The sequence below is a fragment of the Galeopterus variegatus genome, unplaced genomic scaffold, assembly GCF_000696425.1.
Source record: "Galeopterus variegatus unplaced genomic scaffold, G_variegatus-3.0.2 Scaffold6606, whole genome shotgun sequence".
Taxonomy (NCBI): Eukaryota; Metazoa; Chordata; class Mammalia; order Dermoptera; family Cynocephalidae; genus Galeopterus; species Galeopterus variegatus.
In genome coordinates, this window is record NW_007732717.1 from 42,531 (window position 1) to 59,446 (window position 16,916).

At 50.3% G+C, this 16,916-nt stretch overlaps 1 protein-coding gene across 1 annotated transcript in view; it reads right to left on the bottom strand.

Annotated features, from left to right (window-relative positions):
• LOC103606479 (EF-hand and coiled-coil domain-containing protein 1-like) overlaps positions 1-16,916 on the bottom strand; it is a 44,254-nt gene that overhangs the window by 8,615 nt on the left and 18,723 nt on the right. The window contains exons 5-7 of the mRNA XM_008591069.1: positions 3,855-4,012; positions 2,467-2,617; positions 487-652 (exon numbers count right to left, since the gene is read on the bottom strand). Of these exons, the coding sequence (XP_008589291.1) occupies positions 487-652; positions 2,467-2,617; positions 3,855-4,012 (475 nt within the window). The remainder of the gene's footprint in view (positions 1-486; positions 653-2,466; positions 2,618-3,854; positions 4,013-16,916) is intronic.

Below are 16,916 nucleotides of genomic sequence, written 5' to 3' on the forward strand. Positions count from 1 at the left end.
GGCCAATTGGAGTTCTTCCCTGAGATTAAATGTACTGGGAGTGAGACTCATTTTCCCTCTGTGGTTTCTAGGTGGGCTGATGGAAGCCTAGAGCTGTCTGTGGTCCTGCCTTCCCTTGCCCCACCACAGGGAGGAAGCCCCTCTGAAGTAAAGGAAAGGGCACCCAGCACCCAGAGCAGACCGGTAGAGACAATCTAGTCTGAGTCCCTGGATCCAATTGTGCCTGATGCTCACACCACCCCTGTTCTTCTCAGCTCCATGTTCCAATAAATTCCTCTTTTGCACTCAAGCATAATCTGAAAGGGGAACTTTTAACTGCAACCAAAAGCTTCTCATAAAATTGAAATCAAAGGAAACCACATCTCCTCTCTGAGTCTTGGTATACTATCTGCGAAAGGGGTACAGGACATGGCTCGGATCCCTCAGGTCATTCCAGCTGTGAGACTCTAGAATTGGTCCAGTCCTTGATCTCTGGGACTTGCTGACCTCCTCCCCAGATGTCCTCTGGGTCTTCCCACTGCAGCCCTGAGTCCCCAGCTGCTCCACCAGCGCGGACATGCAGGCCTCCAGCTCCCCCAGGGTGCAGGCGTGGTCGGCACCATCAAAGCGGCCAAAGTAAGAAATAAGCTTCTTGGCTGTCTGGTCATCACACCTGCAGCAAAGGAGAGGCCAGCACTACTGGGAGCTGCTTTCCAGAGTCTGCTCCATCCAGCCTCAGAGTGTGAGCATCGTTACCGAGACTGTCTCCTCCTAAAAGCAAGGCCAGGCTGTGGCACCTGTCTGCTGAGCACTCCTGTCGCCCCATCTCACTCAGAGGAAAGGCGACAGGCCTCATCTGATGCCACCCACCTCCTCTCCTCTGCTCCAGCCACAGTGGCCTCCTCGCTGTCCCTCCCACATGCCCTCGGGGCTCCGCACCTGCCGTTCCCTATTCCTCGAATGCTCTTCCCTCCACATCCGCATCCTTCTTCCCTCATCTTCCAGTCTCTGCTCAGACAGTGCCTTCTCAGAGCGACCTTCCCAGCATATCTCTGCACTGCCCGTCCCTTCCCCTCTTGTCTGTCTTCCTCACACTTGTCACATTCACTGGAAAAGAGGCTCCAGGAGATGAGGGCCACTGTCTTGTTTATTGCTTTTTTCCTAGTGCCTCAAAATTTGCCCTGCACATAGTAGGTGCTTAATAAATGCTTGTTGTTGATGTAAGAATCAGTGATAATAATAACNGTAAATATAAAACTATCTTACATCAAAACCACAGTTTGCAAAAGTACACTGGCCTAGGGCTGAGTGAAATGACACCTCTAGGTGGCACTGCACATTTGGCTACTGGAACAGAAAAATCACCACTGGGTAGCGAGAATGAGAAATGCTGAGTGAAATGGACACAGCTGGATGCTCAGCCTTCCTTCTCGCTCCTTTTGCAACCGCACTCTCTTTCCTGTGGGAAACTGCCCCTCCTCCACTTCATCTGACTTTGGTGGGGATGGCAATCACTGAACCCATCCCCTACTACAAGGTTTGGCCCAGGGACAGGCACAAGACAGGCTGGGCCAATTGGAGTTCTTCCCTGAGATTAAATGTACTGGGAGTGAGACTCATTTTCCCTCTGNTTCCCCTCTTGTCTGTCTTCCTCACACTTGTCACATTCACTGGAAAAGAGGCTCCAGGAGATGAGGGCCACTGTCTTGTTTATTGCTTTTTTCCTAGTGCCTCAAAATTTGCCCTGCACATAGTAGGTGCTTAATAAATGCTTGTTGTTGATGTAAGAATCAGTGATAATAATAACCCCAGAAAATCTACAGCACTTCACAATGTAATAAATGGAGATGCCGCCCCACTCCCTGGCTGTAGCTACCTACTGTTTACCAGGCACCCATTAAGCATTTTATATTCTTGACCCCAAATCCCCACAAAGCCTCTGCCAGACAGGTGTTACCATCCCATCTTAGAGATGAGAAGACTGAGGCTCAGAGAAGTCAAGACTTGTCTGAGGTGCGCCAGGCATCCTGGGCCTGTCCTTCTTCCCCTCCAGTGTGGTCCTGAAGATTAAACAGTGAATAAATAAGAAAGCACCAGCCCAGGACCAGGCTGAAGGAGGGGCTGTAACAGCGTGGTGAAAGGAGCAATGGACTAGTGAAGGGCCTGAGAGTGACACTAGTGTCTGGGAGTGACACAAGAGCTTTGCAGCAGTGGCCAAGGGAGTGAGAGAGAACTGATGGGAATTATGGCCACCTGTGAGCTGTGCCCATGACAATCATCTCATTTCGGCCTCACACACCTCCTTCTGGCAGACGACCTGCAGGGCGGCCGAGCCTGGACTTGAGCCTGGCCACCAGCCTCCCAAGTTCCAGCTCTGCCACTCTGTGAAGAGGCCAGGAGTGCGGGGCTCACCAACCTAGGGGCTCTGGGCTTCCCCAGACAACTTCTGAGAGCCTGCAGGCCACGGCCAGCAGATGCTGGACTTACCCGCGCCCACAGCTGGACAGCTGTACCAGCAGCGTCTTGGCCTCGGCCACCAATGGCTTCTGTTCCTCCCGCCTCTTCTCCTCCTCGTCCGCCTCCTCCTCCTCATCAGAGGCGGCCTGGCCCTCCACGGAGCGGAACAGCTGCTCGCCTGCTGCTGGACAAGCACAAGATGCAGGACCCAGGACAAAGGGTGGGGAGCCAAGCAGCCCTCCCCAGGGGGACACGCAGGTGGGGCGGTCAGAGGGAGGGGCTCTGGCACCATGTGCCCCTCGTCCAGACAGCTGTCCCCCATGACCCATGCTCCTGTGAGGTGAGGCCACCAAGGCTGTTCTGACAGCCCCCCAACCCCCAAGTGACTGGCCAGTCAGAGCCCCTTGCTAGGATCATACACAGGGATGCTGGGACAGAGACACCCTCTTTTTCTTCTCTGTTTCCTAAGATGATACAAGCCAGGATGTCTGTGATCTCAGAGGTGAGTATTATTTCCATCTTAGGACATGGTACCCCAATCAGAGAAGGCCAAGTCCGTCCCTTGGGAGCTGGGGTGGGGCTTTGTGGGGCATGGGCACCAGGTAGGACAGATTTTCAACTCTCAGAGAACTGCATGCCTGTAACATGGGGGGATTGTGAAGGACGGGGCTGTCACATGTGTGACTGTCTGTGATCCCCAATGTTGCAGGGCCTTGTTGGTGGACTCCCACCCGACTGAGCATCAGAAAACCCTGGTGTCTATTGTGGCTGCCTGGCATTCTGCTGGCCAGCATCAGTCCCCATCCCCAGGGGAGCCTGCCCCTCCTCTTTCATTCCACCCCAGTTCTTGGGGCTTCTGAGTCAGGCCTGACCAGTTACAGAGTGCAGACCACCCGGCCACAGTGTCAGGCTCAGGAAGGGCAGGGGACCCAACAGGAGCTAGTGAGAGTCAGGCCAAGACTTGGAGTCAAACTTCCAGGGAAGAGAAATGCCCTCCATGCCTCCAGCCTGGGAAATGGGAGAACATGGGTCTGGAGCTGCCAGTGGCCATCCCTGGTGGCCAGGGGAGTGCCTTCTGCAAAATAAATCATTGTAGAGGAAGCAGGGGATGCTACTGACATCCCAGCTGTGCCTGAAACCTGCACTGGACTTTTAAATGACGTGAACCAGCAAACACCCTCTTCTTTCCTACTAATGGCTTCATGCCCACCAGATTCTTAAGGTCCAGGTTTGTAAGACAATGGACCCAGGGAAATGGGCCCGTGAGCTCAGGAAGCTCAGCCTGAGCATCAAGGAGGAGTGAGGATCTGTTTGGAGGGCAGATGGTAGCACTGATGCAGACAGGCCCCTGACAGCAGGGCTGGGCACGGCTGGATCAACCGTGAGCCTGGCAGCAGGACTGGAATGCAGGAACAAACCTTCATCCAGGGCTCTGCTCCCGGAGCTGCTGTCTGACTGCCAGGCTCCCTCGGGAGCAGCATCTGGGTCGCTGGTCCCATCGTCCTGAGGTTCACCACTCTTGCCACCTTGCTCCAGGCTGGCTCGTGGGGAGGTTGGGAGCTGGGGGCCCTCTGACCTGTGGGCAGGAGGAGAGACACAGGCATTGAGAAGAAGACTGTGGGATGTGGGCCCACCTTCTTCCACTCATCACTCTGCACAGTAAGCTGCCTATGACCAGCCATCGTTGTCCTGGCAGAGTCAGCCTCCCACAATCCAGGAGGAAGTGCCAAATACAACCGACCTCCCTCGCAGCTAGGGCACAGGCATATAACCCAATTTTAGCCAATGGGACTCAAGGCGAAATCTTCCAAGGAACCTCTGTGACAGATTTTCATCCTTGTAAAAAGAAGCCTGGGAAGAGAAATGCCCCTTCCTTCCTGCCTTTGGACATTGTCATGTGAGGACGTGATGTTTGGAGATGCAGCAGCCCTCTTGTGACCATGAGGAAAAGTCTGAAAGAATCACTGAGGAGTTAAACAAGAGCCCTGACAGCTTTTAACTACTGAGTTACCCAATCCTGGAGCCACCCACCTCTGGACTTCTTATTATGGGTGAGATTTTTTTTTTAAGTTTTCATTGTTTCAGCTACTTTTAATTACATATTCTATGTCTTGTCCCCGGAAGCCTTTAATTGAAGCATCTCCCCTCTCTGGGTTTTGGAGAACCTACTTATCACTTTTCTTGATATTCCGAGGTCCTCACTTTTTGAATATTCATTTTCCATGTTCCTGCAGTTACAAGGTCAGGGAAGAAAGAAAAATCTGCCATAACATGAAGATATTCACCAATGAACTGGCCAGTTATTAAACTAGTCCCATACCCACCCCCCACTTGACACCAGCATCTGTCCCTCACCCATCTCTTCAGCATCTTTTGTTACTCAGTCTCTCCCCAATTGTCAGACATAACAATCCCAATACAAATCCTCTGCAAAGTGAAACTGTGTATCTTGAAAAAGGGGGGTTTTGTGATGTCGGTCAAGGGGATACTGGAGATCTTCTTGAAACACAGGCAAAACCTGTGGGAGCATGGCAGAATCAGACCCATTTACAACAGAGGAAGAAAAATCAATCGGATGAGGACGGCCTGGAGCACCAAAAGAGACTCAGAGGACTGGGAAAAGCCCGTGTAAAAACTAACAAAGGCCTCAAATGTTTTTGCAAAAGGGACCCTCCTCATGATTAAGCTGCAAAAGTAAAAAAACATTAAGTTAAGAATGCACCACTTTATTCTCACACAGTTTTGTTGGAAAAATTACTCCAGAAGTAATTTTTTTCAAGCCTGAACAACTCTTATGTGTGGCTTAAGAATGAGAGCATCGTACTTCAGTCATGAAGATTATTTTTAAAAAGGAATGAATAAAAAATATTACCTGGTTTTCTTAAATAAACAGTACAATAAGCTCATTTTAATAAATTTTAGTCTTGCTTTTCCCTCTCTTTGGTCCCCATCTTATGTGCATTCACTTTAGTGGACTTCCCAGGACCAGTGACTATTGATCCTTTATCAATATGTGCACAACCTTTTTCTTTTTTCTTTTTTGGCAACTGTTTGGGGATCCAAACCCTTGTCATTGGCATTACAACACTGTGCTCTAACCAACTGAGCTAACTGGCATGCCCCTTTATCGATATTTGATATTGATAATATCAACATTTAATATTTAAAGGACCCTTGTCCTCAGCACAGAAGTTGCTGTTTGTCATCACAGCCAGTTCCTGGGCATTGCACAGACCCGCTGTAAGGGTGGAAGCCACACAGTACCCAGGAGGGGCAGGACAGGGAACCTGGATGGGGTGGGCCCGGTTTGGGGCCCTTGCCTCCAAACCCAGAACTGCCAACAAGGAACTGGCAGCAGGCCTTGGGTCCCATGCACAGGATGGGCTACTGGAGCCGACGACCTCAAGGTCTTCTCAGCTCTGCTTCAATTGTCATGGTCAGGCCAGAGGAGCAGGCAGAGGAGCCCAGAAACTCTGAGGTTGGCCAGGAGCGCCGCTGGCTGCATACACGTCAGGGAGACCACAGCAGATGTTCCAGCATGACTGGGATGAGGTTCTGGCCAGGATTACATCAGGTGTACTCAGCACCCAGACAACTGTCCTTCCTGGAGGGCCCACTGAACCCAACAGAGGGGATCTCTGGGTCTGCACATGCAGCCTGAAGTGGGGCATCGGCTGTAGGGGGCCGCCCAGCATCCTCTCCCTCCCTGGCAGCTCCCAGACCACCACCCAGTTGCCCACCCACCACCACCACTGCAGGTAACAAGGCCCGAGGGCGGGCATATGGCTTCTCCCCACATTAATCAGCATAACTCCAGCCCCAGCCACCATGATTGGTACAGGGCTGCGCAGGTACCCAATGAGACACAGGAGCTGTCTGCTGGGGTCTGGGGAACAGAAGCGTCCTCTCTCACGACCCCCTTTGCTTACTGCCTGGGGGGTGTAAGGACAAGATAAGGAGCTGTGATGGCTATTTGTGACTCTAAGGTGATCATCTGGATATTCTGGGGGCTAAAAGGTACTTGGTAACATCATTTGAGTTGTTGGGTCAGGCTTTGCCTAGAGCCAGAGCAAACCCTAAATCTGTGTGTTTTATGAGCCCGTAACCCTGACTCATAAAGTCCTGCATTCAAGACCCACCCAGTGCAAGCCGAGAATGGGGATGTGGCTGAGCAGCAGCCAAGAAAATCCTGTGTGGAGATTCCTTCAATGAGTTTTAATGTGAAACTACATGACTAGAGATAAGTCATGTTAGTTGAGGTCTAACTGGGGAGGTGGCAGTTTCTCTTTACTTCAAAGGTTCTAGACCACAGCCTGGAGAAGAGAAGGCACAGGGTTATAAAGTCACTTTCTCCAAGACTCAAGGGTGGAGGCAGGCAGCCTGTTACATGGCCCCATAGGGGTGCTTGACCAGGATGACAGAGGGGCAAAGATGAGAACCGGGGGTCCCGAGGGAGGCAGTGTTAGCTCACCGGGAGGGAAAGCTTTCTCTGCTGACCAAGGATGGAATGGGCTGCCTCGGAAGGCAGTGAGCTTCATAGCAGAGGGGTATGGAGGCAGATAAGGGACTTCGATGGGTGTAACTGTGACTAGAGCTGGAGGCTGAACTAGACAGTTTCTAAGTCTTCCCACTCTGAGATTCTTCTTATTTGCCCCTAAATTCTTTAAGGGCATCCACAAGCAAAACGAGATGGTGGGACAGCCCTTAACAACTCTAAAAGTTTCTTAGCACAGGCTGGCTAGGGTAGACTGGACCCCCATGCTCCCCACACCTCCACAGCACTGTGTCTTAGAAACCCTGTTCCAGGTACAAGTTCCTGCATTAAGAACAACAACTAAGCCTTTCAGAGCGCTGAGCAGGTGCAGGTGCTGTTCTCAGTCCCTTACACGTTTTCCTCACAACAGCCCTACGTGGTTGGTAACATCATCCCCATTTTACTGAGGAGAAAACTGAAGCACAGAGAGCTGGAGTAACCTGGTCAAGCCCCAGCCTGGAAACAGAGGAGCTGAGATCTGCACCAGGCCAGCAGCCCCAGGCCCACACCCCAGTGACCCTGCTGGGTGGACGGGAAGCTTGGAAGACAAGGTCTGGAGTGACCCAACCCAGCTGCTGTCCTCATTAGGTGACTCCGGGTCATATGCAGTAAAGTTGGGAAGAGGAAGCCACTGAGAACTGAGCCATCTGGAGAGCAGGACAGATGAGGACATGTTTTGGAATGTTCCAGGAAGTGAAGTTCCCGAGGGAGGCAGTGTTAGCTCACCGGGAGGGAAAGCTTTCTCTGCTGACCAAGGATGGAATGGGCTGCCTCGGAAGGCAGTGAGCTTCATAGCAGAGGGGTATGGAGGCAGATAAGGGACTTCGATGGGTGTAACTGTGACTAGAGCTGGAGGCTGAACTAGACAGTTTCTAAGTCTTCCCACTCTGAGATTCTTCTTATTTGCCCCTAAATTCTTTAAGGGCATCCACAAGCAAAACGAGATGGTGGGACAGCCCTTAACAACTCTAAAAGTTTCTTAGCACAGGCTGGCTAGGGTAGACNGTTCCCTTGTCCCCCATCCCTCCTCCATTCTGCTCCTCCAGTCCCCTGCTCCACACCGGCTTCTGAAGGGATCAAAGGTTAACTTTCAAAATGCTTCACTAGCTCCCTGTGGCCAACAGAAAAAACTCCCATGGCCTTAGCACAATATTGAGGGTCCTCCAAGATCTGATCCAGCCCAGCCCTCCAGCCTCATGCTGGCAATGACCCTTGGGCATGACCCTTGGGCACAGCCAGACCCTTTGAACTTCCCACCCATTGCCCTCAGGGCCAACAACAGCCAAGGCCTATATGGAGCTCATTGTGTGCCAGGTGCTGTCCTAATTAAATGTTTTTATGCAAACAAACTCATCTAGTAACCACAGTCCAAGACCACACAGATTCCTCTGCCTACAACATGCACACCCCAACCTCCACGTAGTTCTGCCTGGGAAATCCTTCTGGACTTCCTCTCCCCTCCCTGACAAAAAGGTCACTTCTTCAGAACTCACCTCTCCCTTTTCTGGGCTCCCAGAACTCATATGCTCTCATGTGGCATGTTATGCTGTGTCTCCCTCACCAGACTGGGATATCCTTGAGGGCATTCAGCACAAGGACAGAGTGGCCCAATAAAAGTTTGTCAAATGAATGAATGAGGGAGTGAAGCAATTGGCAGTAGCTTAGGGGAGGAAGAGCAGGGGGAGGCTGGGCCTGGGCCAAGCCCAGACCCTGCAAAGGTATTCCAGGTTCCTTCTATCACCTTTGGCTCTTGGATTGCCCCTGATAGTGCAGAGAGAAAAGGGTATGACATTTGGGGCCACAAGACCTGGGTAGAGTCCCAGTGCCACCATTTCCAGTTGCAATCGGCCTTTTTCTGTGGAACAGGGCTAAGCCCCCTGCCCACCTCAAGGAGGGGTGGACCCTAAGTGAGAGGATGAGGTGGACTTTCCCTATCTGCAGGCATGCTTGGTCATTTGTCCTATTATTTACTAATATATATTCCCTTTAAAAAGTAAACATCATAACCAACAATGAAAAGCCAGCATCTCTCACCATAAATAGAAAGCAGCCATTGTTAAATTCAATAAGCAGGAGGCCATTGGCCTGAGGCTGTCTCTTACTTTGAGTTCCTATATAGTGAACTGCAACCTAACTTAGTACATAAACAAACCAAAACCTAACTCAGGAGTCTATTTTTGTAACAAATAGCCAAGTGTCAGCCAATCATGTGCAGCTAGCTGATAAGACCATGCCCAAATAAGGCAAATGCTTAGCTGTAGCCAAGCAGGTGATCTCTCTACTTCACTTCCATGTTTGGCCTATAAACGCGGCTGCTCACACTGGTGTCAGAGCTCTCCACACCTCTCCTGGTTCCAAATGCTGCCCGATTCATGAATTGTTCTTTGCTCAGATAAACACTGTAAAATTTAAATTATCTGAAGTTTTTTCTCCTACTACCATACAAATACATAAAATGACAACAAATCAAAGTTAAGTCAATACTAGCTAGATCTTGCTTTCTGTCTGCCCCCTGATCCTGAGGCTGTTCTCTGTCCATTAAGAAGGGGGGTTAGGAGGTGTCAGAGATTTACTAGTTCCAAACCATGACTTGAGATGACCAGCACCAAAAAAGCATGGCAAAGGGCCTAGCCTCCCTGCCCCCATGCCCCCCGGCCTGTGAGCCATCAATTCACCCCCTACCTCTGGGCCCCTCTCCTTTGGGAGTCACAGAATCCTTCAGTAAACTGCAGAGATGCTTGTTACCCAGCAGGCACTGGTGAAGCACCTCCCTCATGGTGCCAGGCCATTCTGGGGAAAGGCGAGTCCTGGCAGCCACCCACTCTTTCCTCACACCCTCCCTTCCTAACAGACCCCAGAGTCCTCATGTGTGGGTGGGTGTTGCCTCCAGCTGGCCACATCTACACACCACTTGGAGCCATGAGTGAGCCTCTGATGTCTTTCCCCTGCTGGAGGCTGACGGCCACATGTGGCTGCCAGCCCAGTGGCTTACACAACCTGACAAGGCCAGATGTTGTTCTTCTTCCTTTCCCCCATCCTGGCAGCTCCTGGCTCCAGGTTTCCATCTGACAGACCCCTCCCTTAGTTCTGTGACACAGAGAGAGGGGTCACAGGAACTGCCAAACCTGGGTTTCACCCCACAGGACCCAGGACTGCCACTTTGCTGTGTGACCTCCACAGCTCCTTCCCCTCTCTGAGCACCTCCATTTCCCTTCCCCATTCACCAATGGGGGCTCCACCATGGGGACCTTGGGGTCCTGTGAGGATGGAACGAAATAACACGGTGCTTCTAAACACTTGGGGCTCCTGCCCCAACTAATATTTAAGGCAATTTGACGTGGCACTCAGATGAATGGGTGGGGGTATATGTGCATGTGTGTTTTAAACAGTTAAGTATGTATTTTAATGCATTCTAAAAATATTTATAAGCACCTCAAACAATTTTGATTTTACATTTATGACAGTGATATAACTCCCTTATAAAGTTATTTAAGTAAAAAGAGTGAGCCAATTTAAGGGAAAAAATTAAATAATGAAGGTGCTATATAGATATGGCAAAAAATGACACAGATCCTAGAATGTCTGGCTGGGCAGATGCTTAGAACCCAGTGCACAGTAAACTCCGGGCTCTGGTAGAGCCAAGCTCCTCCTTGCCCCTTGGCTGCCCTTGCCCCTCAAAGCAGAGGACCCCAACGCTAACACACACACACCCTCTTTTTATAATGGGTATTTTGGGATGTTTTTGTGTTATCCCCAAGTGAGCTGGATAAATAATATGCCTTATTTTCACATGTATTTTGAAAAAATTAACATGATGTCCTAACAGGAATTTAAGGAGAAAGAAAAGGAATTTTATAATATAGTAAACATTTCGATGTGCAAACACTCAGACACAATGAAGTTTTCAGATACTTAAACCTACTTATAACGGATAAGTTTGAATTTAAGAGGGTGCTGTAGATTGGATACCCCCCAACCTCACTGAGGCTCCATCCCCACTGTAATTGATGAGGGTGGGAAATCCTATTATGGTAATTGAAAGGTGGGGCCTTGAAGAGGTGATTAGATTGTAGCACTGAGTCATAGCGAATGGATTAAAAATGGTGGTCTCAGGCATGGTTTGGAGGGTTTTAAAAGGAGAGTGAATGAGGAGGTTAGTGTCTCTCTCTGCTCCACCATTTCACAATGTTATACTCTGCTGTCACTGTCACCACCAGAAAGCATCTCACCAGATGTGTTCCCTGAACTTTGGAGTTCCCGCCTCTGAAACTGTAACAATAAATTTTATTTCCTTATAAATTACCCAGTTTCAGGTATTTTGTTATAAGGAACAGAAACAGACTAATACAGAAGGGTAAGGTAATATTCAATCGAATGTTGTTGACACTCTTTCTCTGTATTTGACTTTTTGAAATAAGGGCTTAAAAAATATACTCAGATAGATCAGATAGATAGATGGATAGACAAATAGACAGATGGACACTCAGACTCACAGGGACACCAGCATCACAGCTGCAGTGGACACAGGCATTCCTCATCAGCTGGTAAAGCACCACGACTGTCGTTACCATCTGTGATGTGGTTCTTAAATGATGAGCAAGTCTTGGAAAATTCCAAACAAAACAAAGTATAACCTTCCCTCACTGATAGCACTGCATTCTTGGAAAATTCTTTGTCTTTTAAAAATGTGCAAAAAACCCTCTGTGTTTACACACGAAGCAGGGTTAGACTCTAGTCTCAGATAATTACAGTGAAAGGAAGTTTTTCACATCACCAGTGTCCAGCAGGACATGTGGAACTCGTGTGGGGAGGGACGATCCTTGGTTGTACAGCATGTGCCTGGAGGCTTGTATCCCTGGCAGGACCCCCAATCTAAAGAGCACTGACCCCCCAGGTACTGAGACAACCCCCCGCCCCTCAAGTCTCCAGAACATCAGTGGGAAGATCCTTGAGACCCCTGTTCCAGACCCTTCCCCTGATCTCTGCCTCATGTCCCACTGGGCACGGCAGCCTCAGCCCAGGCCTGGCTCTGGGCAGCTTCACTTAGGGACTGAGGTGCCCTCCCTCTGTATTTAGACTGGGAGGCTGCTGGGCCAGCCAACAGGGGAGCCTCTGGGCTCACACAGCCTCACAGGATGGGGGACCTGGCTTATACCTGTTGATTCCTGGGCAGACTCTCCATCAAGGGTTCTTTCATCAAGTCCTTCACCTCTCTGAGACTCAGCTTGTCCAAATTTTAAATGGGAGCAAGTCTCCCCAGCTCATGGAATGAGATCGGGGTTAAATGAGGGATGCACGAGCCTGGCACAGAGGAGGCTCTCAACAAATATTCCTCTGCTCACGGCTTCCTCCCCGTCCACCTTCCCTGCTCCATTACCCAGTTTCTTTTTCAAAAACCTCAAGTAAATGTATGAATTTCAGCAGTGGTAGTCCCACCGTTTCTTAATCTGACCTGCACCAAACAATATGGCAGCCACTAGTCACACATAGGTACTTAAATTAAAATTAGTTAAAATTAACTAAAACTAAAAATTCAGTTCCTCAGTTGCACTGGACACAGCTTAAGTGCCTAGTAGCCATGCATGGCTCATGGCTACTATACTGGACAGCACAGGTAGAAAGTATTTCCATCACCACAGAAANCCCTCTCTGCTGGATCCTTCCCCTAATCACACAGATGTGCTGTGACATCTCCACCTCACAACAAGCAAATAAATACACAAAACACGTCTTCCAACACTGTGGCTTCCCCGGCTACCACCCCTTTCTCTGCTCAACTTCACAGCAGAACTTCCTGAAGGAGTTGTCTCTAGTCCACGTGCCGCCCCATCATGTCTTGGTCTCCACCTGTCACCATGACTGCTGTTGCCAAATCGAATGGCCATTTCTCAGTGCACAAGCTATGTGGCCGTAGAGAAAGGACTGGGTCCTAGACTGCTCCCTCACTCAGACACCCTTATGTGGCTTCCAGGAGACCGCTCTTGCCTGGGGTTCCCCTACCTCCCTGGCGCTCTGTCTACGTTGCTGGTTTCTCCTCCTTGTCCCGACCCCCCAGGCCGGCGTGCTGCAAGATCCAGCCAGGGCCTCTTCTCTTCTTTATGAACACTCACTCCAGGAGGGGTCTCAGCCAGTGCCATGGCTTTAAGTGCCCATGACTTCCCACTTACATCTCCAGCTCTGGCCTGTCCCCTGAGCCCCAGATTCAGAGCCAGCTTCCTGATGAGCTCCCCCCGCCTGACTGCTTCCCTGCCACCACCCCTGTATGTCCCATGGGTTTCTCAGACGCCTCCCATGCTACCCGGACCCATCCTTATCCTCCTCCACCTGCTCCTCTTCCTTCCTCTCAGTGAAAAGCATCATCACCCACTCGGTTGCCTGAAGAGTGGCCCCTGGGTTTGGCTGCCTGGCGGTCAGTGTGATTACTCAGTTCCCACCCTGCACCCAGCCCAGGGGTGCCACAGTGAGGCTGCTCGGGATAGATGCTATCTCATGGCACCTTCTGTGGCCAGGTCTGTGCAGGTAGCTGGTGAGATGGGAGGGAGGAGGAGGAGAGAAGTGGCCACAAGCCCCCTTCCTCAGTGAATTAGTCCTCTGGGTAATGACACTTGGCCATCAGGCAGCAGAGACAGAGTCCTCGCTCATTGGGGATGTGTCCACTGGGCTCGGGCCCAACTCTCCCACTGACCAGGAGGGCGCTGTCTGGAGTGAGAGGGGAGGTGTCCAGGAGGAGCAGGACTTGACGGTGAGCAGAACGAGAGAGACCAAGTGGAGGAAGAAAGGCAGCAGGTGTGTCTGGGGACAGAAAGGGGTGCAGCTCACCAGAGCGCAGGGCTCGGAGCAGACAGGATCGGATGGAGAAAGGGGCAGAAAGGGCTGGACAGCCCTCCCAGAGCACCCCTACTCTGGCTGGGGCTTATTGCCCTGTTTTGGGTAACATTCCCTGGACTTACAACGTTGATGCCTTTCAGACGAGGGAAAGGTTAGTTATCAGGTGGTTGGGACAAATGGGGGTTTGAACCTGAGCCCACCTCCTCCCAAACCTGACCTTACCCCATCGTCCCCTCTGTGTTCCACCTGGCCAGCACGGGACTCCCACAGACCTTAGAAAGTCCCACCTTTATTTCTCTCATAGATCATGGAAGCCAGCAGAGATTAAATCATGTGCAAGAGGTGATTTTTACTGCTTTTGACCTGCAAAAGGGCAATTTAAAATGCTTCATTCTAATAGAACATGTTTATCTAATATCTCTTGGTTGACTGACTTCAAATCTGTCACTTTATTAGTGGGTGTCCTCGTTTGTGAAAGGCTTTGTTAGAATTTTCTGGGCCTAGAAACCTGATAGCCATTGGCCCTGAGTTTGGATCACGAGGCCCAGTGGTTTAACCAGGTGAGGATGTGCTCCATGGAGTGGCTCTGGGGAGGCAGCAGAGACACCTTTGCTGTTTCTTGGCTCAGCTGACAGGGGACAGGGTGGAGAATCACCAGTGGCTTTGCTAAGTGCTATGGCCTGATCCTCTCTCACTCCCAGGGCTGGCATCGGCCCCTCCTGACTCGCAGGTGCAGCCACCTTGGACCTCTCACTGAGCTGACCCTGCAGCTTGTTGTGTCCCCACTCCCTCCCACTCAGGCCACCAGCACTTGCTCTCAAGGCCGTTTTCTTGAGAACAGCTCTGACCCTACTCTGAAGCCTTCCATGGCTTCCCATGGCCAACCAGACAAGTCCAGATCCCCTAATATTCCAGTCTCTCCATGAACTAGTTTCTGAAGTTACAAAGCAAACATCTCAGTGAAGAAAGAGCGTACTGTGTTCAGGAGGACCCAGTGGGTGGGGAGAAGTTCCCTTGTCCCCCATCCCTCCTCCATTCTGCTCCTCCAGTCCCCTGCTCCACACCGGCTGCTGAAGGGATCAAAGGTTAACTTTCAAAATGCTTCACTAGCTCCCTGTGGCCAACAGAAAAAACTCCCACGGCCTTAGCACAATATTGAGGGTCCTCCAAGATCTGATCCAGCCCAGCCCTCCAGCCTCATGCTGGCAATGACCCTTGGGCACAGCACAGCCAGACCCTTTGAACTTCCCACCCATTGCCCTCAGGGCCAACCACAGCCAAGGCCTATATGGAGCTCATTGTGTGCCAGGTGCTGTCCTAATTGTTTTTATGCAAACAAACTCATCTAGTAACCACAGTCCAAGACCACACAGATTCCTCTGCCTACAACGTGCACACCCCAACCTCCAGGTAGTTCTGCCTGGGAAATCCTCCTGGACTTCCTCTCCCCTCCCTGACAAAAAGGTCACTTCTTCAGAACTCACCTCTCCCTCTTCTGGGCTCCCAGAGCTCATATGCTCTCATGTGGCATGTTATGCTGTGTCTCCCTCACCAGACTGGGATATCCTTGAGGGCATTCAGCACAGGGACAGAGTGGCCCAATAAAAGTTTGTCAAATGAATGAATGAGGGAGTGAATGAATGAAGCAATTGGCAGTAGCTTAGGGGAGGAAGAGCAGGGGGAGGCTGGGCCTGGGCCTCATGGCTCATGGCTACTATACTGGACAGCACAGGTAGAAAGTATTTCCATCACCACAGAAAGCTCTATTGGACAGAGTTGATCTATAAAGCTCATACTAAAAGTCAATACTTTACAGTCATTTCCCAGAACTGCAGTTCTCACTTATGAGTTCACTGTTATGTCTGTGCAGTATGAAGCCTACTGATGCTGCAATGATCTGAACCTAGAACACGACTCTGTCATTCAAAAAAACACAAAACATATCATAAGTGAGTTTCCTGTCACGGTCCCACATCCTCACAGGAATTATTTGACTGATGATCAAACCACTAAGATGATCACTATTGATAAAGGGTCTTATTGGGCTTCTAAATCCCATGTGAATGATGACAGCCACCCCTCGCTACAAGGAGAAAGCTAAAGCTGGGTCCCTCTACACCACTGAAAAGGGTAGACTCCGGGTACAGTAAAGACATAAATGTGAAAGATACAGTTAAAATAGAAGAACACCCAGCAGAATAGTTTTGTGACCTAGGCATGGAGGACAACTCAAAAATTAAAAAGCAGAAATCATTAAGGCCAAAAGAACTTGTTGTCAACTTGAGTACGTCAAAGAACACATTGGCTCTGGCTGGCATCACCTGGTCAAATCACGTACACACCTCGCCATGACCCAGCAATTCCTCTCCTGGGGAAGTTCCCATACCAGGCTACACGGTGTCATGGGGGAGGTGGGCGGCAGCCTGGCTGTCACCTGGGGAAGTGGATGGAGGACTCTGCAGAGGGGAGGAGCCCTGGGCTACAGGATGGATCTGCAACAGCAGCCCTGAGTGGAGAGAGGAGCAGAGACACCTGACACAACGCCATTGCTGCAGAAGGAAAACAGACAGACAAATGCACATTCTGCAAGAACTCGTACCGAGAGGACGATACACAGAAATCACATGAGAATGGTTTCCTGGAGGGCAGGAAGTGGAAGGCGAGTAAGAGGCGAGAAAACCCACTGCTACCCCCCACCCCAGTGCAAGGTTCCTGCTCAGGATACATGAGGTATCCCAATGTCAGAACTAATAGCCACCAATGGCCAGCAGAGTAGTCGTAAGGACATTGTCGTTAAGGTCCAGATAGTACAGGCTTTGAAGCCCATATGGTTGCTGTCAAAACTACTCAACTCTGCCACTGTACACAAAAGCAGCCACAGAACATAAACAAATGAACATGGCTGGGTTCCAATACATTTTTATTTATGGACACTAAAATCTGAATTTCATGAAATTCTCATGTGTCATGAAATGTTATCCCTTTTTGAGTTTTTTTCAACCATTTGAAAATGTAAAAATTACTCTTAGTTTGTGGATTGTACAAAATCAAGCATGAGGCTGGATTTGACCCATGGGTCATAGTTTGCTAACCTCTGATTTAACTGATGACTTCTGTC